Raw genomic sequence first — 25470 nt, forward strand, 5'->3', positions numbered from 1 at the left:
TTAATGATCTGGGCAACAGCATTGAATGCGCAGCTTAGGTAGCAGAGCGGGTAAGTAGCACCCAGAGCTTGACAATGAAGGCCTCAGTACCTGGCTCGAAGTTTAGGCAGAGATCTGTCGTCATCGCGGCGATCACATTCCGGAAAGTGCTGCAGCTAGGTGTACACTTTCCGAATTCTCACCTGAGAGCTAACGGGTCACGCAATGAACCTAGAGTGATAGAGAGCACTCGAAACCATTGTGGAATAAACGAACGAAGGGAGCCACACAGAGGAATTTAAGAAGAAAAGCTTTTCTCGGCTACACTACAATACAGGAAGGAGGCGCTGAATGCATTGCGGACATTGCATGGCTTCGACTGGCCCGAACAGCGATAGAAATGACCCGTGCTAGGAGCCTTCTTGTGGTAGTCGAATCAAGTTGTCTAATTATAATGATGGTTAAAGGAGCTTGAGGAAATCCTCGGAGATAGGAACCCTGATTCCAGATCTGATGTTTCTTTCTTTCTTTTTAAAGCGTTGGCACATGACTGAGGTTTGTTGCAGTTCCCGTGTTTTGTCCGATAATTTCATTTTAATTGAAGTGGTGGTATTCATACCGTTCAAATGAATGACAGCAAGTATGTGGGTTAATTCACCAAAAACTCTACACCGAGAACAGAGAAGCCGTCTCTGCATGCCCCATCGGCGGTCAGTTTGTTATTAAATATAATTGGCCAGAGCATGGTTCGGACGTGCTCAGGGCCCTGTAATTCTCGCTGCAATGTTTTTGCGGCAGTGTTTCGTGAATGCTTCAATGAAGGACGGAATTCTGAGGGCGAACGGGCGCCTACAGAGCGAGTAGATTGCAACCTTCTACAGTTCTAGTTAAATATTCAAGGTCGGAGATAAAGCAGCACTCTTGAAATCTTCTCGTCGTTCAAACGCCTGGTGCCTTTTCTTATAAATTTAGTTCAGCGCGAAGCCTCCATGCCACCTGGGTGTTCAGAAAAGTTCAAGGTACCTACCAATCTAGTGACTTCCAAAGTTAGGGTGTTAGTGTCGACAGATCGTTTTCGGTGATGCTTAAAGGGGCTGACAACCAATTTTCATGTTACCCATTTTTTAGTGCAACGGTAAGCTTACAGGTCAAAGTGTGTAATCATGAAGTGGTGACGCGGAAAACAGGATAGAAAACTTTTTAGCAGAATTTTTCTTCAGCGGGAGTTTAGTCGTTCACTGGAAGCATGCTGAAAACAGTAGTTGAGCGCAATATCGAATATACGCCGGTATATGTGGGAGGCAGATGACAAGCGCTGCCATAGCTGCGAGAAAGTATTATTTTGTTTATCAAGTCGATGCTCCTGCGATTCATGTTTCCCGAAGTGTTAAATTATTTTTGAAATAATAGAGACGTGTTTTCGTGGTTTACTGTCCGACTACCGAGGTTATCGAAAGCAAACGACGCTTTTACACGCGACATGCAGTTCAGCCTGCTACTTTAGCCACGCGTGTGCCAATATTGCAGTGCTGACACCCATTTACGGCACACGTAGCCGATGGCACATTGTATCTCAAAGGAAAGCCCCATAATCCTGGGTACTTACTCGCAAACTCGCGCGCGTACAACCGCATGTGCATCGTCATGCGATGGGATGGGACGCCCGTGCCACTGGTGAGCGTGGACGTTATTTAGTTCATAATACGCATGCAATAAAGCGCAAGCGCCTAAAATATACGAATTGCTATTTTAAGCAATAAGTATGCGGCACTTAATAACAGTGGACTTACGTACAGGAATATCATACACTACATCCGGAGAACCAAGGTTTCACCGCCAGGCCGCGCCACTTGCTGGTCTTTGAGACTTTCTTCGCTAATTTAAGTTATAATTACTATTTATATCGCCAATAGAATGCTGGATTCTATCGCCATGCTCATTAAACCATAAACCATGCTCATTTCAACGCCATCATTGTCTCGCAACACATTCTGGCTGGTTGTCAGTTATTTCAAGCAAAGTGAGTTATAACAGCCAGCAAGATGCCTCAGCAATCGTTCGTTTGTGCGACAGTGATTGCGCTATATTCAGAAAGTATTCGGGGAACATGTGATACAAATAAGTGTTGACAGGAACAGCATATACGCAGAATTTCTCGTCACATCAAACACCACCAGTTTATCAACTTGGCGAAAAGTAAAAATCGCAGCCACCACAGTGACGAAAGCTCTCAATGCAATCTTAGGTCTTTACTTTGGAGACCAAGAAAGCTGCAGATGTACGCAGTTTAGACACTGGCTCCACGTTACTTGGCAAAAAGCTGTGAAAGTATACGAAGCACTCTTCGCACAGCAAATATAGGAATACCAATGGCCACGTTTCCTGCAACAGGACTAGTCCTTGATTGACAACGCGGCTAATCGGAACGTTGACACAGATGTCAGGCGACCCCTTTAATTTTTTCCCCACATTTCCAAACAAAGAAAGTACTGCTTCCTTACGTAATTTAGTTCGATATGACACACATATTTCATGAAATTCAACTCGAAGTGATTCAATAAATCATGACTTTTCGCTATGCCTGACTGATTTCCACGTTGCTATGTGGTAGCGTATTTATTAAAACTAATATTTGTGCATTTTTACTTTCCTTCAACTAGAGAGTGTACCTGAAAACAAGAAATCAGGTGCTTTAAATTGAACAAAATAGGTCGCATACGAACCTTTGTAGCAGTAACGGGAATCGCAGTTAATCGAACAGCCGAAGCCGTAGAACATGGTATTGGTTACTAGCACCAATAAGTCCACATAATTATTATTCATTCATTAAACTACTTACAATAACCTCACATTACTTAGGGTGACAGGTTCAGAACGCTGTGCAATCTGTATCAAAGCCAAATCGCATATGACGACGGTACTAGTCCCTGCAAGTGCCAGTGATGGCAGCACATGGCAGAGACCGTGCCAAAACCTAGGTAACTGATGCCATCTATGAGCCATATTTCTCTGCCTATGCTTTCATACCTACAGCATATACAGCCATACCACGCGCTAGAATACTGTTTTCCATGATGCGACACATCATATCAACATTGCAAGATAACATGAACAAACACGGTTATCCGGATTATCACAATCTGGACTGGTATCAGTCCGAGACCAGTACCCTTTGTATGCAATGCATGCTATGCAATAAAAATTAAAATTTAGAGCTCGTCCTGTTACCTCATCGATTTGTGTACGCTAGCAGTTTCGCTAGTTTTAGTGAGTGCATATATTACGAACTTGCTGATCAAGCAGTTCTGCTAAACGTTTTTCTTTCTTTCAATTTTCACAATTGGGGTACGCACGCTGAGTTCACCAGATGTATCTATATACATTCATTTTTAGCATGCTGCGTGCCTTTGTAGGTTTGACAGAAAGGCCTATCCTGGGCCTGCAAATGCTTAGGCTGCATCGTCTTTTCCAGCGCTTCAGTGATGAGACTCGCTGTGCTGTTAGCTACGTCCCTCCTTTGTTTTCGACTTTTCTGCGCCGTACACAGTACTGTAATAAAGCCATGCCTCCTTGCGTCAACGAACACGGTAAGGAAGGGTATTGTAAAATATAGTAAAAAAAAGTAACCACGCACTATTGCCGTAGTCGTTTCTTCCCAGGTCTGACCATTCACACAGTTGGATTTCCTCGGTATTTTTACGATTTCAGACTCTTTACCCGGTGCGTCGCTGACTAACAAGTGCTTAAAAAGCAGCAAAGGAAGGCATGGGAACGTCGTTGAAGATGCAGAGTGACGGAGGGGGGTGTGGTATTGCGGTATCTAACGTTGGATAAGTTGCAAACATCAGGGAGGCTCTGTCACATTTCGCAGTCAGCGTCTCCTCTGCCGCCGAGTTTGATCCCATGCACCTCACGGCCGGCATATCGCTGCGGTTGTGATACTATATCCTCCGTCGGTTACAAGTACACGCCATCGAAGACAGCGTAGGCAATGAAAGCAAACACAGAGAAGAAAGACTGACGGTCGCACTCCGAAAGCGGAACACGCCCGAACACACGCACACATCACACACATGAAGAATGCAGAACAGTGCGCAGTTTTTGCCCATAGCCTGCGGACGCACTGTTACATTCACGAGGGCGTTTGCCGTATCTGCGGCGAAACAAACCGTGGTCGTGTCGTGTTGCAATGGGGACGCGCTTCATGCCGAGTCACGGTTGGCTAGCATCGTTCCGCGCGGTGAAGGTGCAGGAGTGCTGTCGTTGGGTGATCTGTGTGGCGTGTCGACGTGCAGGAGGCGACGTCCACTTTCATCACCTGTGGGCACGCACAGTCCTCAAGGCTACCAATACCGCAAGCAGCACCACCACATCAGACACGCACACGGAGGGCTGAGCTGTTGAAGGGGGCGTGGCATCATGCTGTATGGCGGCCGGCTTCTCACCTACGGAGGAAAACGACAACACGGCTGTGAACGTCCGGAATGGGCCCTCTTGTGCTTCATTCACGAAAAGTGTACATCGCGGTTACTAACACTGTGTCGTGACGCATCAAATCCCAGTGCCTCCCTAGTTCTTCTTCAATTAGTTTCACAGCAGCATCTTAGTTTCTGGAGGGAAGGAGCCACTCACAATAATACTGTTTAATCGAGTCCTTTCTGCGGCAGTCGTGCTCACCAATATTGCCCCATTACTTAAAGAAAGCTTTAGCTTTTCGCATAAGTGTGCACTTATTTTATTTGCCACCTAAATCGCCGTGTCGAAAGAAATTCAAAGGCCCTACCATCCGCGTCTCATCTCTTGAAGCTATATGCTGCCAAATGTTGTAGAACTTGCAGCCATAGGCTACTGTGTTCTTGATATCATTGTGCGGAATCAATGGGAAGAAATAAGAGAATCTAAACACAGTAACCTTTCTGCGGCCTGCCAAGAAGAGCCAGACCTTGAAACAGCCATGCTGTTGCGATAGTGTTATCGTCCAAGCGGCCATATGTCAAAGCAACGTACAACACATATGTGTTCATAGCAGCATATAGTATAGCACCTACTGGAGAACCGTCATTGTTGTTTAGCAGTATATTCAATTACGTGGGGCTTAGATATCTCCAGAAATTAATTAGCCGGACGTTCTTAGAGTTTGCAGGAAATTGTTCTGGGCTGCAGGTATCGTTTAGTAAAGGTATGTTCTTCCCTACGGACATAAAAAATTATTACCGAAGTGTTTTAACGTCAAGAATACCACAGGTGTGAATTATTAGAGAAGCAGCGCGCCCAAGCAGTATTGTAAACGTGGCCATTATGGGGCGAACTTGACGTAATATATTTTTGGTGATCGCGGGGAGCAGTTTTGGCGAAACACCGTGGTTTGCAGGAGGCTAGTAGCCAATGTCGGTAGCTTTTTCTTTCCCAAAGTCGCCAGATTACGGCCGAGAACATTCAATGTTTAGCGAAAAGTTTCTAAATGGTAATGCTGTTTTTTTAGGAATTTCGTCTAATTTTAGTTTACTTATTGTTTCTATAGACGCCTTCCTTAACACACATATAAACTATATCTTTAAAGTAACTCCTGCGGTGACGAGTGAACCGTCCGAATGGGAAAGGGGAAAGCAACTCCTGTTTTCTAAAACGGCATCAGCTCTCAAGATTGTGCTTTGTCTATAGAAAAGCAGCTGTGATGCACCCAAATTGCACAGTATTAGGCTCTTCGGTACGTTCCTAGAAGTAGCGCGACAAATTTTGGCACATATATCCCTCTTCGTATAAATGGGGCGAGGCATTAAACATAACTAAAGTCCCTTGAGCAATTTTACCAAGGCAATTTACTGCTCACCTACGTCACCAAGTAATTTCATCAAATGTTCGCTAAGACTCCAAGAAATGCAAAGTTGCCGTTAAAGTGACAAAAAATCTCGCTGAATTTAGCGACATCGCTGAGTTACTAACACTGCTGGAAGTAGGACAAACAGATAAGGTGTGTTCCAAATCTTGCCAACATTGAAGACAATTTACGTTGGCTGCCTTCAATCCTGAAAATAGACAAGAAAGACAGCTCCAAGTTTGAGTCATGGAACCCATTTGAATTGAATTCTGGGGTTTTACGTGCCGAAACCACGATTTGATTGCGGCATCGTAGCGGCGGACTCCAGATTATTTTGTCCAGCAGGGGATCTTTAGCGTGCCCCAATGCACGGGACATGGGCGCTTTTGCATTTCGCCCCCATCGAAATGCCGCCGCCGTGATTTGATCCCGCAACATCGTGCTTACCAGCGCAGCACCATAGCCGCTAAACCACAGCGGCAGGTTGAGCTCATTTGGAAGACACCTTTGTAGCTTGACGCCACCTCGCCACGACGAGAAAAAACAGACAACAGTACATCTTATAGCGGTACATGAACAATTTGCGTATTCGAACCATAGAAAGGCACAATTTAATTTATGTTAAGTTCATAAGGTAGCACGACGGCATTTTCTTTCGTGAAGGCGACCTCCTCTTAAAGAGAAAGAGAGATAGAGAGAGAGAGAGACAGGATGCAAGGAAAGGCTGGGAGGTTAGCCAGAGGTCGTTTTAGTTGGCTACCCTGCATGGGGGCAAGGAGCTGGAGGATAAAAAAAGAAAGAAAGGCGAAGTGAGAAAGGAAGAAAGAAAGACGCGCATAAACAAACCGCGTACTCCTGTTTAAGACCATCCGCAGTGACTTAGCGGTTATGGTGTTACGCGGCTAAGCACGAGGTCGCAGGAAATTATTCCAGCCGCGGAGGCCGGATTTCGAAGGGGGCGGAATGCAAAAACGCCCGCGTACCGTGCTTTGGCTGCAGGTTAAAGATTCCCCAGTGGTCAAAATTAAACCGGAGTCCTCCACTACGGCGTGTCTCAATCAAATAGTGGTTTTCGGGCGTAAAGCCCCAGAATTCACGCATTCCTGTTCAAAATTTTAGACATATTGATCATCCGCAAATTTTCTTTTTATCTTTTTGATACCAAGGTTGTTTGCACCAATTTTAACTGTCGTGCTGTCTTCGTGGAGTTACAGTGTACTGCAGTAAAGCTGTGTTTTTTTGGCACCACTGTCCGCTCGGTTCTTTACGTATTTAGCCGTCTACGGCGAGCACTGGAGCATTACCGTTGAGCACGAACACGGCGACGCTCGTGGCGTCCGCGTTCGAGGGCCCGCAGGTGTAGTTGCCGGAGTCCGAGGGTACCGCGTCGTGCACCAGCAGCCGGGACACGGCGGCGTTGCGGCCGGCCTTGCGCACCAGGATGTGGCTTTTGGCCGCCTCGTCGTAGTTGATCATGCGCTCGTTGTGGTACCAGAAGACGAACACGGGCGGCTCGGGGCTCTGGCTGATCTCGCACGTCAGGTTGATGGTGGAGCCCGTTTTGAGGAACAGCTGGCCCGAGCTGGCTCCCACGATCTCGGCTCGTGCCACCAGCACGCGCAGGCGCACGAACAGGCTCATCTTGGGGTCCGAGCTCACCTGCATTCAGCGAGGCAGCGGATGGCGTTCATCGGTACTTCTTATTGGGCGAGTTGGTTCATCTCGAAACATGTGGGTTACTAGCGAACATTGTTTAGCTGCGCGAACAAACGAACCACAAAGACATAGAGGGACAAGGACGGGCGCAGACTTGCAACTAAAGTTTATGTGGGTTACAGCGCGAACAGACGACCCCAAGAAGGGAGACACGTACACACAGGTGCTGACTAACAACTGCTTTTATTGGCAAGGATATCACACCTTATAAATGCCAGAATGAAGCAAACGAAATGAAGGGGGAAACACGTGAAGGGTGATAGCGTGTCAACAACGCAAGCGCAATACAGCCAAGTGAGCGCAACAAATCGCAAACAATTATTTTCATTTTTCTTTGCAATCACAACCCCCGACAGCCGCATCCAGAAGATCAAATTCAGCATCAAAGAGAGCAAGGGAAGGAGTGCTAAAGGCACTTGCTACCTAATTTTCTAATGTGGCAGGCTTCTAGACTGATGCGCGCGGTCTTGTCACTGCTCTTTCCTAGACTCATCGTCTCTTTCAAGCGGGCCAGACAATCCGTACACTTGCTAACGTGCGCGACTAAATGTGCGTATTTATCATCTGGTTTTCTTTTTAGTTTTTGAGCCTGTTCCCCTAAACGGTCACTGACAGAGCGAATAGTTTCGCCAACGTAAAACATTCCACATGACATGGGAATGAAATACACCACTCGAGTGAAACGTGTAACAAAGGTCATCTGGCCCTTGCGTCAATAAACACCACATATTCATTGAACAAACGGCGGTTGGTGGTTCTTCTGGCATTCACGTTTTCTCCCTCCAGTCACCATCCGCGTGGATTGGGACTGGAGGGAGCTCATGGAGCTCGATGAAATGTTAAAATCACGGGTATAGGTAATCTTGTCGTCATACTTCAGAGAATTACCTTTAACTCAGGGCTTTAAGTGTGTTCTCCACACATAAAAATGCAGTCAAGGGCATGCACTTATAACTTGCTAATAACACTATAATGAACCATTTTACTACATTTATTACAGAGCTGGCATGTCGGTTGAGACCAGCACTCTAGACGTATACGAAAGAAGAGCTGTTAATTAAGCTGTGGCTGGTTCAAAATGATACCATCAGCATTTTACTTTTGCATATTATCTCTTTTTTGGAAAATTATTTTTTTTTATGGTGACTTAGGCTTTGCTTACTTTTGGCATTGCACTTCGTATACAGAGCACGTCAATAGTGTAGGGCATGTTCATATGTCTTTCTATACATGTATTTGTACTAAATCGTTCTGACATTTACATTTTGTTGCCTTCCCCTGCCACAGTAATAATGTGATCCCGCATAGAGCCAACACAAGTAGCATTTGATTAGAAGCGTTGAAGTAAATGATTGCGATACAACTTCAGATTAACGCATAAACTAAAAATTTCTGGGAATTTCTAGGCAGCTCGCGGTGGTTCCACTACGACAGCCTATAAGCACTGTAATTCAAATGTATGTCCGCTACCGGTAAACTAAGTCGGTTACAAATTCTAACAAAGTGCTCGCAGGAGGCCCTGCCAAAAAAAAAGTATATTGTGTGTTGAAGGCACTTCCCGTTAAAGAGACTACTGAAATTTCTGAAAAAATAAATGTCAGAACCACTTATTTTATTAGCGCTTGTGATCTGCTTTGACACTGGCCTGCTGACCAGGTATAATTTCCAAGAATGCATTTACCACATGATAAATTTACGCCGGTTTAAGTTAGGAAACCAATGTCGCCATCATAAAACGAAAAGCACTAGGTTGTCGGCGATGTTTCGCTGGCAGTACCTGAGCTTGTCGCTCACATTACAGCATACAGCGGGGCGCGCAAGAAGTGACTGGCCAAGAAATGTCCATCCTGCTGAAATCCGTGCGGTCAAAGCAGTTGGTTTTTCGAGTTGATCGCCAGGGAGAAGCATCGCTGCCCCATGAGCGGCTCGTCCGCAATCGCACGAGAGCGCTTGGCAGTTCCGGTGACGACATGCCGAGGTGTTAACGGGCGTCCGGCGGTTTATCGCTCTAGTTATCGATTGGGTTTCTGTGGCTGAAGAAAATAACTTCTGCGCCGCAACAATGTTTCTACCTCTTGTATAAACCAAGAATATCATCAGAACTGTTTTAGCTTCGATTGAAACATTGTCCGGTGTCTTCACAAAGTGCACGTCTCCATGTCTGTAATAGAGTGACCTAGGCGCAGAGCGACGTGTTTTGCACTGCCAAACGGTGCTTAAGGACAACCTCGGGCTGATTTTGACGTTGTGTATTTCAGAATTTTCACCAGTAAAATGTTACTGCAGGAAAATGTGTTCCAGAAAAGGAGATTTCGTGCGCGAGTAGCTCGTCCTTGGCACTGCGATCTAGGTTTACCCTTACCTCGTGAACGCAGCAGCAAAGTGGACGCTATGATAACCATTCGCATTTTGCTTGAGTGTGTAGCTCATGAGAATGCAAAAGCGCCAACTAATTGTGTCACTTTCCTGTGCTTATATTTAGAGATGTTGATACGCTACGTAACAAAATTTTATAGCATCATCTGTGTTGGTTTTAGCCGAACTGCACCTTAATGGGAAGTGGAGTTCATCAAGCCGTTTCCATACAGGCCTAAATTTACAACAATCTCTGCTATAGGAAACTGACCAAACTATATTCAAATTTTGTGATTTCAGTGCTAAGAAACGCCATGCTTCATCACTTCTTTGTGCCACACTCCGGTGCATTAGTGCTAAGTCGTGCACGCTATGGGATTAAGAATTATACAAATAAACATTTCCACTCGTACAACAAATCCAAGGATCACCTTCAATCAACAAATCCAAGGATCAACTTAGCATCACCGCAGCAGTTTTCTCGGTAAAGAAAAACAGTTCCGGAGCCGTGAGGGAATGCAGTCAAGTCATAACTCAAAGAATTGTTCATGGACCCGCAGATTTATAGCTCCAAGTGCCGCATGTCATATGAGTCTGTACCGGAATGGTACTCTATGCACATGTGCACTCGCGTCCACCATCCATTGCGAGTTCGTACAAGTCTGACTGACGTAGTGTAAAATAGGATAAAACACTCATTGAGCCTCACTGAATCTTGCCAACTTACAGGAAAAAGACAGTTTTCATTCGTACGCACACTTACATACGGTGCGCTGCACCATATTACCTGGCACTCATAGAGTCCCTGGTCATTGAGCTGCGCGTAGCGAATCTGCAGCGCCCAGTCGTTGGAGCGCTCCAGGTGTATGGCCTGGAAGCGCGGATCCTGGACGTAAGTGTCCAGACCCACGGTCAGAACGTGCAGATCTTTGCGCCTGATCCACGTTACCTGCAAAACACAAAGAGACAGTTCTCTGCCTGAGTGAAGAAAAGAAAGAAAGAAAGAAAGAAAGAAAGAAAGAAAGAAAGAAAGAAAGAAAGAAAGAAAGAAAGAAAGAAAGAAAGAAAGAAGGTAAGAAAGAAAGAAAGAAAGAAAGAGAAAAAGGAAGAAAGAAAGAAAGAAAGAAAGAAAGGGGAAACATCAAATAATGCTGTCGAATTCACAAAGCCGTTCATTGGTAAGCGCTGCTTGCCAATCGCCACCCCACTTCGCAAATAGTTTGTCCAACATCGAAATTTAATTTCATCTGCAGTTACGAACTATACAAGCGTAAGATATGTTTTGTGATTACAGACACATGTTCGAAGCCAGCGGGAAACAAGATTTAAAAATTTGCGTACCGTTCTTGCACACTGGTAATCACCGCCAAGCATTTCAGCATTTACCACCCATTAATAGGCAAGACGTGCAGTATCAGCGGGGCATGTTGACATTATTCTGAAACTGTCTTTCCTTTTGCTGTCTACGTATGAAAACAGCCTGATGATGTGATCAGTTCACGTGGGACCTACCTGAAGGAGCCTTGAAACACCCAAACGAAGGGACGGTACACCTTTACCATATATAAATGGCAACTGAATGAACCCACTTTGTCACGTGTAGTGCCAGCGAGAGTAACACAGCGGGGATTGGCTAAACAGGTGTCAGCGAACTCCTCAGCACACTCATCCGCCTGTTCCTTGCACTATCGCACTTTGTTGGGCTTCGGCAGCATTCGCTCGCATTCTCTGGCAGCCTCCACCTCTCGCCTGTCGCCGGATGCGTCAACTGGGACCAGATCAATTCAGTTATTAAAGACTTTAGATGCAAATAGATAGCTTTCACACACTGCTGTTTCCCTTCGGGTGTTGCTTCTTCAGCGCACTGCTTTTTTTTTTAGGAATCTTAGCGTTACCTCCGCTAAAACACTAGACGAATGCCGCGGTATAAACAAGAACCAAGTCGCTGCTACCATGTAATTGTAATGTGTTTAACACGTGCACTCGTTTGTCATTGTATTTTTTTTTATCTGGCTGAGCTGTTCTAGAGAGTATTGTTACTACATACGGTCCAGGAACGACAACGTACCGATGTGTAGGCACTGCCTCTGAGAAACATTAAACGAAAGAAGTTCTATGCTGTAGTACAGCCATAAATTGCAGACCTGAACGAAATAGAAACGAAGGTAAATCCATGTGATCAAATGGATACTACCAGGTAGCTACGTGAGGGCATGGAAAATAACCGAATTACAAAACACTTTTTTTACATAACGCAAATATTCCATGAAAACATTGTTCTTATGTCTATCAGTGCATGAAGTGATCAAAGTTACGTAGGACCAATTTAGATTACTACATAAAAGTAGGAGTGTTAACAGCCAAATTTCCTCATGGTGTTCCGCTAAGGTTTGTCAGCCTCAGCAGACAAACTCCAACTGTCGTCCTGGCGTGGCGGCGCCAATGCAGACGGAGCATCACAGTGCAACGTTCTAATATTTTATTTATTTATTTATTAACACCCCAAAGATACACTCGTGCCAAGGAAGACGCGGTTGCAGAAGACCGATTTCGCGCACCTGCGTTTTTGTAACATTCCCCTAAATATAAGTACAAGAGATCATGTCACCCAGCTTGAAACGCGGCTGCCGCAGCCAGTAGTTGTACCCGCGATCTCATGGGTTAGCAGCAGAATGCCACACATACAAGATGCCCCAGGCTGCACAGACTGAACCCTTCGGTGCAACTCCGACCTCCCGCCGGACTGCACCGGCGCGAAGCGTCTCTTCTGTGTCGGTTGTGGTTGGGAGCTGCCTTCACGAAAGCTTATTCAGCAGTAATTGCAATGGCTGACAGTCCCGCATGTGATCTCTGCGGCTGGGAGGAGAACATTGACCACCTCCTGTGCCGCTATCCTTAGTTTGAAGCACAAAGACCATCTATGACTAACGCATGCAGGAAACGAGATGGTCACCTTATGAGAGAGCAGACAATATTAGAATACCATCCCTAGAAATAATTTGCTCAAAATGCACTAAAGGACACTTTTCTGTTGTTACAGCACAAACAGAATAGCGTGTAGTGCTGTTCCTGCACATATCTCTACCCCCATATCTTGCTTTCTCTCCCTTCCCCCAGCTCAAGGTGGCCAACCGGACTCTGACGCGTTAAGATCCCTGCCTTTCTTATATATATATATATATATATATATATATATATATATATATATATATATATATATATATATATATATATATATATCAGCCACGCCTCAAATCAACCTGTCTTTAACTTGCTGCTTTGTCGTGTGCCAGGGAAGCCCTATTGTAACTGACTCAGCAACTTCAAAAAATATATTTTGTTTATGACTACGCTATTCGAACTCGAATTGCCTGCCACCTCGCACTCTATAGTTTATATCAACTGCGTCGGTGAATAATGGAAACAACGAGTACCTTGAGCATTGCCAAATTTACGTTGGTGCCATGCCCGGCTTCTGACGTGGGCATTCCTCAATTGACAACGACATTAATCTTGTGACATCTGCGTAGCGGCAACAATGTGTCAAGCGTCTGTCGGTGGTGCTATTCATAGATGTGAAAGGTGCGTACGAAGAAACTGTGTAACTGGGCGGCTTCTCGCATTAATACTACGAGTTGGCAGCGCCAGTTGCCTTAAACTAGCTTTAGTGGAGTAGAGCCGTGGTTCTCATGGCGGCTGTAAAAACCACGGTATTATCCGCTCCTGGCCATCGGCAGAATTAGCTAGGAAGGGACAAAGGGACAGCTATCGCCATCCGCCTTTAAACGCTGCAGCCAACGTCGATAGCAGCATAGCGCGGCTGAGCAGGCGGGTCGCGACTATATTGTCCGCTTCTCTATATAGCCTAGCTCGAACTGCCAATGAGAATGCGAGGACAACAGTTCACGGGAACCACAATTGCGCGCACAAACAAAAGACCTCTCCGGTGTCTTTAAATTTCTCGCATGCAGGGCAACTTACGGTTTTGTCTCCGACGTTGTTGACCATGCAGCTGAGGTACACGGTCTGTCCCAGCTGGGTGGTGACGTTACGTGGCGTTGCGGGGTCAAAGGACGGCGCCGCATGTCCCGAAAACGGCCAATAGTCCGGCGAGCCGACATAACCGAGCTGCTGCTGCTGCGGCGGCACCGGCTTGACAATGCGTGCTGGCTCTGCATCAAGCCGTAGTGTCCGCGGTGGCTTAGCCCATGGGGTCTCTAAAGCGAAAGAAGATAACGCACTGTGTATGCTCGGGAACAGTGTGCAAAACGGCATGCTAACACTCTATGACTTAGCACCGGTTCACATTAGACGTGAAATTTTCCATTCATTTATGACGCACACCAAAAACACTATATGCTACAAACTTGGCGAGCTGGGCAACTATACTCATTTACACTTCGGACGTTACTTAGACGGAGGCTAGTTGCTGGCCTCGAAAAGACAGCGTTAAGGGCCTCGAAATATTCCTTCATCAATATGTACATGCCTTCAAAGTGATATGGCCTATTTTGTGTGCAGTGCCTCGCGACGATCTTCTTTTCCTATCTCTCTCTTGCAAATATACGTGTGTATGCGTGCATGCTGAAATGTCTTTCTTGCATTTTTATGATATCCTTTATATTGATTACTACATTAGCCAAATTTCAAAGTGAAATGGAGTTGTCGAAAACATGGCGCTTCCAACTATTCTAGTCGTACCCCAGTGTACCATACCCTGTTCACCTAGGCCCACTTTATGACAATGTTGCGGCAATTACACAAAAGCATGTGATAATGTAGAAACATAATAGCAGGATTGTGTTTAGTATGAGTGCATTCGGACATGTATGATTTGCAGGCCAGCCCACGTCAATGCTTAAGTATCGATCTGCATTTTAACCCGGCATGGTTGCTTAGTGGCTCTGGTGTTGGGCTGCTAAGCACGAGGTCGCGATTTCGAATCCCACCCATGGCGGCCGCATTTAAATGGGGGCCAAATGCGAATACACCCATGTTGTTGGATTTAGGTGCTCGTTAAAGAACCCCTGGTGGTCCAAATTTCCGGAGTCCCCCACTGCAGCTGGTCTCCCAATCAGATCGCGGTTTTGGCACGCAAAACCCCTTAATATTTAATCTAGATTTTAGTGCACAATGATATTTTAAAGCTGCGTAAAGCAATGTCGCCATGCGGACCCGCTAATCACCGTAGAAAAACGTCCAGGTTTTCCCTCTGGCGCTGTTATATTGAAAGTGATATTTGTTGGAGCGATAGCTGCTAGGACCTAAACGGCATACCTACGTGGAGCCAGGACCCGCAAGAAAAAAGCCACACTAAGGAAGGAACATAACATTGATATAGGTATGGTACTTGACAGCGATATGAATGGCGCGATATTCTTAAAAACGAACAACACGACCACACCGAACTACATAATACGCAAGAACATTTGTTGCGCCAGTCACCGGAATGACCTCAACATCTGTTCTTGGTTTTAGTGGAAAGAGGGCGAAAGAATAGAGAGAAAAATTCATGCAAACAAATAAAGAAAGAAACAAGCACACGCTAACATGTCAAGTTGGAGCGGGGCTTGCACCGCCGCCAGTCTACGAAGGTGCTCACCGACGCAGATGTCGGAGTTGTGAATATGCTGAGATTCTTTCGGAAACAGTCAAAATGCCCGGTTTGGTAAGTATCTATGGTTATCCACAGAACTTTCATTCCGGCACTTTGGCTGCTCTTGCTTTTCAATGAGCAAAAGTCCTGAACACAGTTAGCTATCAAAGTTAAGAAGGACAGCGTAAATTTGTAACTTTCATGCTATCAGCAATTAATGCTAGAGTGCTAACGGCAATGGAATGAGTAGTGCGCGTATGACGCACTGCGCCCACCCAACGTACGCAGAGGAAAGTCGCAGCGGTTGATGTGACACTTCCGCTGCTGTAACGTTCAGTAAATGACGACGTTTTCTATATGCTGGTTATCGAAGCAAAATCAATACTCCGCAGCCAAATTGACAACCTTGACAAAACGAACCCTTCCAGATAAATAACTTAGGCGCGCTTTGGTGTTTGTAAATTAGATCTATCTGTTGCAGCTACTGCCTCCCATGCGCAAGAAACATAACTGTCATGTCATATTCTTTCTTTACAGGACACGCATCCAAAGTAACTTCTACACCAGCCGTCATTGAGGAAATGGGTGGGGACGTACTTCGTGTGTAGGGTTACTGGCAGCCGCGCTAACAATATATATTCCTGTTCGTTGAAGAACGATGCAGCATATCTGCTGACAGTTTGATTATAAACTGTGGCGGAGGCACAACTTAATGGCACCAGCGAGCCAATCCGGTTACAGACGGTCAAGGCGGCGCATAAGTGTAGGAAAGAAAGGAGGCGCAAAATTGATACTTACAGTGCAAAAAAAAAAACCTAGATATTAAACGCACGGAAATGAGGCTCTGCGAAGACGGCGCCAAGCGTACACTATTGCATGGGGTAAGAAAGGGGGTGCTGCGCCGCCCCCGGCACCCCTCTAGAAAGCGAATCAGCGGTGGTGTCCCGGCTGATCCGATTATGACGGCGGCTCTTCGGCAGACATGGTGCGTATCCTCCAAAACACACGCTTGCATTAGCGCGCCCGACGCGAGCCGTTCAACGCTCGCAGACCGAGGGTGTGACTTACTATCGCCATAAACACTGGCGAGCTGTGCCGAAAAGCAACGCTCGACTAAGATGGCAGACGAAGGGACGCCTCCACTAACAGCAACCGCCGTACGCCATTACGGCCCGTCCAAATGGTGGTGCCTTGAAAACAGAGTGGACCGTTGTTCGTCTTCGTTTGGCTCCATTTTGTACGTAATGGAAATGGCGAGGCCTTAACTAGCTGGAGGAAAGGGTCGGCTTTTAGCGATGCACGACACTGCGAACAAATTCGCCGTCAGCACGTGGTAGCCATTGCGCAGATGATGGCTGCTTTGAGCTCCGTTCATTCCAACACCTCCAGGATTAAGCCATTCGGCGTCATTCAGACACTGCGAGCGCTCAAGTGTTGCAGTCGCGTCCTATGACTATCCCTCAACGTTTCACAGAACTTCGTTGCCAAATAACGACTCTGAGTGCACACGTAAAGTACTACCCAAAGATTAACTCTAAGCAGCTATGGAGGTATTATAACAGATTATGAACACCCTAATTACTGCGGCTCGAAAACAACTGCAACGTAGATGCCATTTTTTTTATGTTGTAGCAAGTCAAGGAATTAAAATGGAAAAAGGAAAAATGCCATGGGATCCACGAATGTGCATAAGTCAGCTTTTGCTCGCAGAAGGTGGTAAGGACATAAAGCGAGTTCAATATAGCACGAGCTTCCAAACAACTGCAGTTTCAAATTGTTCACTGTGATTTGCACGAACCTGCATCCTTTGTTCTCAATAGCACAGCACAGCGAACTGCGTGCCGCTTTTGTTCTGCCATATGAATCACAGGATTTATGTTGCCGTATTTATGTTGCATCAGGTGCACGAAGCTAATGTCCCATACCACCGCATGCAAGACTAAAAATGTAACAATTTCACAGCGTAGGCTCTCGTTATTATGTAACTGCCCCGCCCCGGCAATCGCGCCGCGATATAGTGGCAACCTCGAGCACTCGGAACAAGGCTATACAGCTACCAAACGCGTCCACGTCCAGCAAGACTGGCTCATGAGAATACATCGCTGCCTTTGCCAGGCACTTGCTCTGTGTGTATGTAAGGGCGTTCGGTTCATTGCAGTTTGCGACGGAAGTGGCATGATACAAAGACGCACTCGATCACTCTAATCAAATAATGAGAACGCAGATACTTTCGCCTGTAATACTTCACCGCATTATACAAGCGCTGCGTCTAGAGCACGCTTTACAGGGGAAAGAGAGAGCCGGTGCCGAGAAAGCGTCCAAGGAACTGCTACGGCAAAACAGGGAGGAAAAAGCGCAGTGCGCCGAAACCGGGAAGAAGAAAAAAAGCAAAAGAAGAAAGCGCATTTTCTAGGGGAGAGCAAGGGAGGTTCGAAGGTAGGCGGTCATTAAATATACACCACTGCACCATCTAGGAGGACTCGGACTTTTCCATGCACATGCGCGTTGCCCGCCGTAATGTAAGGTTCTGGTGTTTGTACGCCTCGCATCCCAAGAAACAAAGATGGACCCGGAGCATAATAATATCTGCTGGCAATCTATGAAGAGTACCAGATGCTGGGATTCGATTAAGCGGGTAAGGCCTGGCATGCATGTCGGATAATGAGAAAGAGCCGCCCCGTCTTAAGGTTTACTACAATTTTCCACGAGCGGGCACAGATGGCCCCGGATCGTTGTCTCGTGCATGTATTAACGAGACGGCGACGGTCGTGTGCGAACCCGCATTGAAGTTTCACGCTGAGGAAGACAAGAGGATTCATGTTGAGAAAAGGGAAATATGTGGAGACTTCGTCCAATTATCAAAGCAAATGGATGATATTTCACACTGCTCCTAGGAAAAGAATATTTTATCACATAATTAATTTATATATTGGTCTTCATAAAGCGGCTTTCGCGGTGCCCTTTGAAGAATATATATTTGGAATCATGCCATCGGTTGCGAACTCGCTTAGAATGGATTCCGTGAACTGGCACGTTCTCACTAATCGAGGTATTACAAGCAGAGGCACAAAAAAAGAAAAGACACGTCCGCAGTTGCTTTCCTTAGAAAATAGTGTAAACGTGACAGGAGAGTCGGAAAACTAAACACTCCCCGTGTTTCATGGTTCAGCGCGGCTTTCTACTGGAAACGCCACCAAGAGGTTCTTGTCGCAGAGGCACTTTTTCGTGTGGGCCTGCTGACTGTTGCATCGTTTTCGCGAACCTTAGCTCTGTTATGGCGCCGAGAACGACCGTTGTGTGTTAAAGCGCTTAAGTGAAGTCGCAAATAGAATGAAGGCCCGGGCAGCAACCAAGAGCGAAGCGACCGCATTGCCGCTTCGCTACAGCGCGGTAAGCAGTGCCATAAATGAAAACGCCGCTTTCTCTTTGGTTTCCGTAACCGCCACATTGGTCCCGCTTTGCCGTCAAGCCATAACGTGGAGAGCTGAATCGTGTACAAGCGCGCGGCCGTTTCAGTTACGTATGTCACGGGCAGCCTTGAGCAATGGGCTGAGACAACGGGGCATGTGTTGTTTGAGCCGTAAGGCGCGCGGGTCGTGCTATATGGAGAAGGACCGTTTTTTTTTCTCCCTCCTTGGCCATTGAGAGCCGAGGAACAAGAAAGTGTTCATGAAGGGGGTCCGAGTCGCAATTCCGCTCCGGTCATTAAGGGACCCCGCGCGCCTTGTCCCGCTTGCGCGCTGCCCTGATGCCTCAACTCTAACGACTCCCCGAAAACTGCCGCCATTCTCGCTCTTTCACTTTTCCGCTCCCTTACTTCCATTTGCTGCTGCCTTCCGAGCCTAACTCGTGTTTCCTCTGGCCAGCATTTCTTCCCATAGATCACTCTCCCACTCTCGGGTTTCTCGCCGTGCCACGACTGTGAGGCTTTCCTCAGCCCTCTGGAAAATTTCAGAAAAGTTTGTAAAGGGGCAGTAAACAGGAGCACGCTGGTGAAGTGCAAACGACAACGCTCTATTTTTATGCTGAAGCTACCACCACTTTTACTGCTCGTATCGCATCCATCTCTGTTCGATCGACTGCAATGCGTGGGGAAACTAATTCATTCCTTTTTTTTTTTGGCGAGCATATTGGGCGAGGAATTCTTATACTCGAGAGTGCTAATTTACTTTCCCTACTTCTTGTTTTCCTCCTCTATTAGTGGCTAGACATACTAAAGGCTGGGGAAAGAACATAATTAAATGCCCTCAGACTGGCATCACAAAGCATGATGTCACGCGGAGAGGCAACCATGAGGAGGTATTGAAAGTTCCAATCAGTGTTTTTTTTTTTGCATTACTGCTCCTTCTAGAGGGATATACTTGCGCCCTGTAGCGAAATCTCGTATTGCCTCCCGCATTCGACAAACTGGGGTGGTCGCGATCGACTGCAGCACGAGGAATTGCGAAATGCCCCTTCTTTTCTTTTACATATATGCGGCGTATTATGAATTTTCACTTCGAAAAAAGCTCTTTCAACACAAGAAAGAGCAGCGTCACCTTCATGTTAGCGCTTTTGTTGCAATGTAGTAATTTTCTTTTACGATTCACTAGGTCAGCTTGAACCGTGTAGGCGCACTATATTCAGGATAGTCTATCATCAGCCGTAGTGGCTGCCTATTGCCGCCCGTTCGTTCACTTCGGAAATGCGTTTTTTGCCTTTCTGACTCTTTCATATGCCCCCCACCCGTAGCGTTCGCGAGCGTCATCTCGCGAGCGTCATCACGCTGTGCACCTGCGTCGAAATTCCCTAACGAGACCTGCTCAATAAAACTTGTTCGTTCATTCTGCTGAATGGAATATTGAACCCAACATATAATAAAGGACAAAGTGCCAGTCAATGTCTCACTCGTCCTTATCTGTGTGGCGCGCTGCGTCTTTTCTTTACCGTAGTGTGCGTGTGCGTGTGCGTTTGCGTTTGCGTGTGCGCGTGCGCGTGTGCGTGTGTGCGTGTGCGTGTGCGTGTGTGTGTGTGTGTGTTTGTGTGTGTGTGTGTGTGCGCGTGTGCGTGCGTGCGTGCGCGTGCGTGCGTGCGTGCGTGTTTGTGTTTGTGTGTTTGTGTTTGTGTTTGTGCGTGTGCATGTGCGTGTGCGCGTGTGTGCGTGCGTGAGTGCGTGCGTGTGTGTGTGTGTGTGTGTGTGTGTGTGTGTGTGTGTGTGTGTGTGTGTGTGTAGGAAGTAGTACTTCGGATCCGGCGTTCAATATATTGAAACAAGTGCAGGCGCACGTAAAAAAGCCGCATATTGCTTTTCTAATGGTCCCCGAACTTCTTCCAATTTATATATATATACGTACAGACGCGGACAGAATAAAATGGACCACGGCGAAGGCGGCCGGAGCGGCTGCGGGGGCGGCGCTGCTATCGCGCTTCGTGCGCTCCCGACGAGAGTACCCCGAGTGACGTCAAACTTCTCCTCCGCACCCTCGCTCTCGCGCTGGCGCTTGTCGCGCTTGATAAATTTCTAGTGCCACGTTCGGCTCCTCTGCTGCTGACGGTCGGGAGGAAGGGGCGCGTGAATCGCCAGTAGTTCAGCACTTAGCGCTGTCGCGCAGTAGCGGACGGCCGCAGCCCATCAAAGCGCCGCGCTGTGAAGGAACCAAACTCGATGTTTTTCTTTTGTCGGCGATTCACAGTCGCGGACGCAATGAAATGAGCCATGGCTTCGAGCGAAAAACGCGAACCAGTGCCAACAAGTGAAGGCGCCTGATACGTGTTGAGACGTCTGCTCTTGCATGCGCGTCCCTTTTAGTTCGCAGCCTCTCCAGACCTCTAACATCGGCTTAGCGCTATTTAATTCTAGGGCGCAGCGCGAGGTGACGCCGCTACAGCGCCGCAACGTCTGGTGCGCTGCCGGAATGGGTTGTCGGGGGTGCACTGTTCTCTGCGCCAAGCTCACGCTGTTGCTGACGTCTGCCACCATAAAGCTACAGTCCCTATACATTTCTTTTTTCTGTCGCGTGACCACGATACCGCGTAGTCAAATGATAACTGCGGCGTCTCGTCCACTAGACTCCAAATTATCCGTGCGTGATAGGTTGTTGGAATGACGGTGCGCGACCCACTCTTTATATTTGCCCATGCTATCTCGCACTGCTAGGGTTTATTCGCAGGAGATAATGCGACGAACTAAAAGGGACGCGCATGCAAGAGCAGACGTCTCAACACGTATCAGGCGCCTTCACTTGTTGGCACTGGTTCGCGTTTTTCGCTCGAAGCCATGGCTCATTTCATTGCGTCCGCGACTGTAAATCGCCGACAAAAGAAAAACATCGAGTTTGGTTCCTTCACAGCGCGGCGCTTTGATGGGCTGCGGCCGTCCGCTACTGCGCGACAGCGCTAAGTGCTGAACTACTGGCGATTCACGCGCCCCTTCGTCCCGACCGTCAGCAGCAGAGGAGCCGAACGTGGCACTAGAAATTTATCAAGCGCGACAAGCGCCAGCGCGAGAGCGAGGGTGCGGAGGAGAAGTTTGACGTCACTCGGGGTACTCTCGTCAGGAGCGCACGAAGCGCGATAGCAGCGCCGCCCCCGCAGCCGCTCCGGCCGCCTTCGCCGTGGTCCATTTTATTCTGTCCGCGACTGTACATATGTAGTCAGATCACGAGAAGTCAGCAAACAAGGACACAAAGGTCATCATAAGGGAAATTAGGTTAAAAAGTCAATCTAAGAACTCAAAATTTAATTTAGGAACCTAAATTACATTGAAGTGCTTAAATTGAAATAGATAATTTAGCAAGCGTCTAGAATCCGGCAGATCGGAAGGTTCCACATCCACTGTCGGGGCCTCGAGTGATAACGCTCGCTGAAAACTTGCAGGGTTAGTTCTAGTAGTAACACATAAATACCCCAGAAAGTGGCTGGAACAACGGCGCCACTGTAGCTCAATTGGTAAAAGCATAGCATGCATAATGCAAGGGCGTGGGTTCGTATCCCAACTGCATTTCTTCATTTTTATTAATTTCTCATTTCTTTAATTCAATTAAGAACTACAAGCAATTTCCCCTATGCGGTCCGTCGTGTCAATGTTGACTTATTGTGATCTGACTAATAAAAATCGGGCGGCTCGGTTTACTTTCTTCTTGTTCATATATATATATATATATATATATATATATATATATATATATATATATATATATATATATATATATATATATATATATACACACACGAAAGGAACCAGTCGTGTACAACTTGCTTATGCTTCCGTTGGTGTCGCAAAGCAACAGCAAGATGTCTGACTGCGACGAGCTAAATGCTTATGCGCGTTTGAATTTCAGGTAGTCATAAAACGGGAGACGATCTGCCCAACCAAATTTCTTGTTGAAGCATCAATGAATCAATCAGTCTTGATTTCGCTTTCATTCATTTACAAAAATCAATGCTGGGACAAAAACTTAGAGCTGCTTGTTTGCAGATTGACAAGGTTCTTGCCCCTATTCATGACATCGAGGACAATATAAAATGTGTACATGTTCGTTGGTACTGCGTAGTGTATAACTGAAAATGTGTAAAGTAAAATGAATGATAAGTGTGTTACAAATAAGGGGCTTTATTCAGTACAAATGGCGTGTATGAATACATAGTATACCATAGATTCACATAAATATTTTTGTTTTTCTAAACGTTACAAATTTAGTATAATAACATTGTATTAACATACGGAGACACAGACAGCAAAGAAAGTGTCTAGAAATGTCGCACAGGTTACGTCCTATATGCACAAATGTTACAGATAGTAGTAAAAGTATTTCTTTGAGAAGTACCACATCTATATTTACATCAAACACTAGTATTGAAAAACATGTTATAAAAAGCGAAGCTACTTAACTGAAGGAAGTAAGCAGCGACTTGCTAAAGCTAAAGGAGCGTTATGAAAATAATTTACTTGGTTTGAATTAGGTGGTCTCGTATTGTTTTTCTATATCATTTACCTCGACACCGTTTTCATGTAGTTTATTTAATAAGGATGGGACGCGATTGGTTAAGCCATTTCATCCATAATGCGCACGGGAGAGTGGTATCAGCCAGTTCTTTCTAACACTAACGTGGTACTATGTTTTACTAGTGCTTAGTATACTGCAGTTGTATTAACGCGAGGGCGTTAAAGGCCGTTGACCGTCTTTTGTGGAAAGAAAATTCCGAAGCACGCATACCGTACCACTCTGCTATCACCAAACTTCCTCATACCTTGTCTTTAATTCTTTACAATGTTATTCCTCAGAATTTTGAGAATGGCTACACGCAAACAATCATAATGAAAAAAGAAAGAATACCGACAGCGCATATCTTTTATGTTAGATGTTCTCAGACTGACTGATATTAAGAGGAGGAAACAATAACAGGATATCGGCCCACGCAAGAGGTCATGTTTCTACCAGAAAGCTCGCCTTCGTGCATAGCGTTCACCGCCAGCGTTTCCCGGTAAACATCTGGGTTACATAAGCTGCAGTTGACGGGAAGCATGAAAAGCACTCAGGGATTTTGAATGCTATCGCGTTCCAGTCTAAAAGGTGAAGCTTAAGCGTCCTTCAAATTTTTTATATCATGTTGTAGTAGCACAAGGCAAGAACGCCACTCCGTTCATGCACGTTTTTCATTATGGCATACGGTTGCCCAGCTGTTGGATAATAAACTGTTAGCGTTTGTTGGTGACGTGTGTTTTCGGGTTTGGAAGTGGCAGAGTTACCGCCAACGAGTTTCCCGTTTTGACACTTTCGACCCAATTTTTTTTGCAAATGACAGATTCAGGCTGCATGCTTGCACATTACTTGCTAATGGGGACATGACATAATGTCCTTTAACATTTCGGTAGAAGTTTTACACTGTTTAGCAATTCTCGCACATTCAAAGGTGATCTTATCGATCGTTTGGTCGTGTTTGTTTATTGCTCAGCCCTCCAATGACACTTTTTAACAAGATTCACCTGCTGAAACTACACACGATTTGTTGGTTTGTCATGAAGTAGAATCGGCTTGGTATTCACAGTAATGAGAGAGCCCATGTGGCAATGAAATGTGTGGTTTAACATCCAGGGCCACTTCAACCGTACTTCATTGAGCAAAATGCATAAACTGCTCAAACATCCTGAAGAGGCAGCGCAAGACGACGAAGACAAAAGGCAGGGAAAACACAGGACAGCACCGTCCTGTGTGTTCCCTGCCTTTTGTCTTTGTCATCTTGCTCTGCCTCTTCAAGATGTTCAACCAGTACCAACTCGCCCAAATATAAATTCCTAAACTGTTCAAAGGCTGAAAAATGCCCATGTTGCAATGATGAAGAAATTTGTTCATCGATAATCAACTGATCTGACTGACCAGTGATCATTTGATCAAGTGGTTGATGGATACATTATGTTGGCTGATACCGTTTAAACAATTATAAGTACAAGCAATCAAGGGCGAATAAGAAAGTCATTGCCCCTATTTTTCATTAGCCAAAGTAAGGTACGTAGAGGTAATTACAAATAAGCGTAGCATACTACGTACCTTACACTATTTTTCCACGTAATCCCCATACCGGTTCAGACCATTTGTCCCATCGCAGCACTAAATTTGAGACGCCCCTGTGTTAGAATTTCTCCGGCTGGGCGTGGAAGCACCGCTGGACTGCTGCTGTCTTGGCTTCATCGTTGCACGTGAATTGCTGTCCTGTCAGCAACCTCTTTTCCTTTTCCGATACGTGGGCTGAATTTCCATGTGTATTTAGATGGGTATTCGTCCCTTGCTCCACAGAAAATGAATAACACTTCGTTGCTCGTACGCCGTGGACTTGTGAAGCACAACTGACAGCAGCGCCACACCGCGGAGCTAGCGGCAGGTAAGGCTGGGCCGGTCCAAGAAAGGTCCACCGCTAGGAAAGGATATGTTGAATTCGCATTCACTGACATAATCTGTCTAAAAAAATAGGAGCAAGGACTTTCTGATTCGCCCTCATTAAACGTCAGAACAACTATATACGAAATGAC

At 46.1% G+C, this 25470-nt stretch overlaps 1 protein-coding gene across 5 annotated transcripts in view; it reads right to left on the bottom strand.

Moving 5' to 3' along the window:
• Window positions 1–420: 420 nt before the first annotated feature.
• The window catches only part of LOC135903884 (kin of IRRE-like protein 3), a 612412-nt gene continuing 587362 nt past the window's right edge, over window positions 421–25470 (bottom strand). For all 5 annotated transcript variants that reach the window (XM_070531604.1, XM_065434334.2, XM_065434325.2 and 2 more), the window contains exons 4-7: window positions 13850–14085; window positions 10656–10817; window positions 7102–7456; window positions 421–4424 (exon numbers count right to left, since the gene is read on the bottom strand). In XM_070531604.1, coding sequence (XP_070387705.1) covers window positions 4294–4424; window positions 7102–7456; window positions 10656–10817; window positions 13850–14085 — 884 coding nt within the window. In that variant the 3' untranslated portion in view covers window positions 421–4293. The remainder of the gene's footprint in view (window positions 4425–7101; window positions 7457–10655; window positions 10818–13849; window positions 14086–25470) is intronic.

Source organism: Dermacentor albipictus, chromosome 1 (genome assembly GCF_038994185.2).
Source record: "Dermacentor albipictus isolate Rhodes 1998 colony chromosome 1, USDA_Dalb.pri_finalv2, whole genome shotgun sequence".
NCBI classification, from domain to species: domain Eukaryota; kingdom Metazoa; phylum Arthropoda; class Arachnida; order Ixodida; family Ixodidae; genus Dermacentor; species Dermacentor albipictus.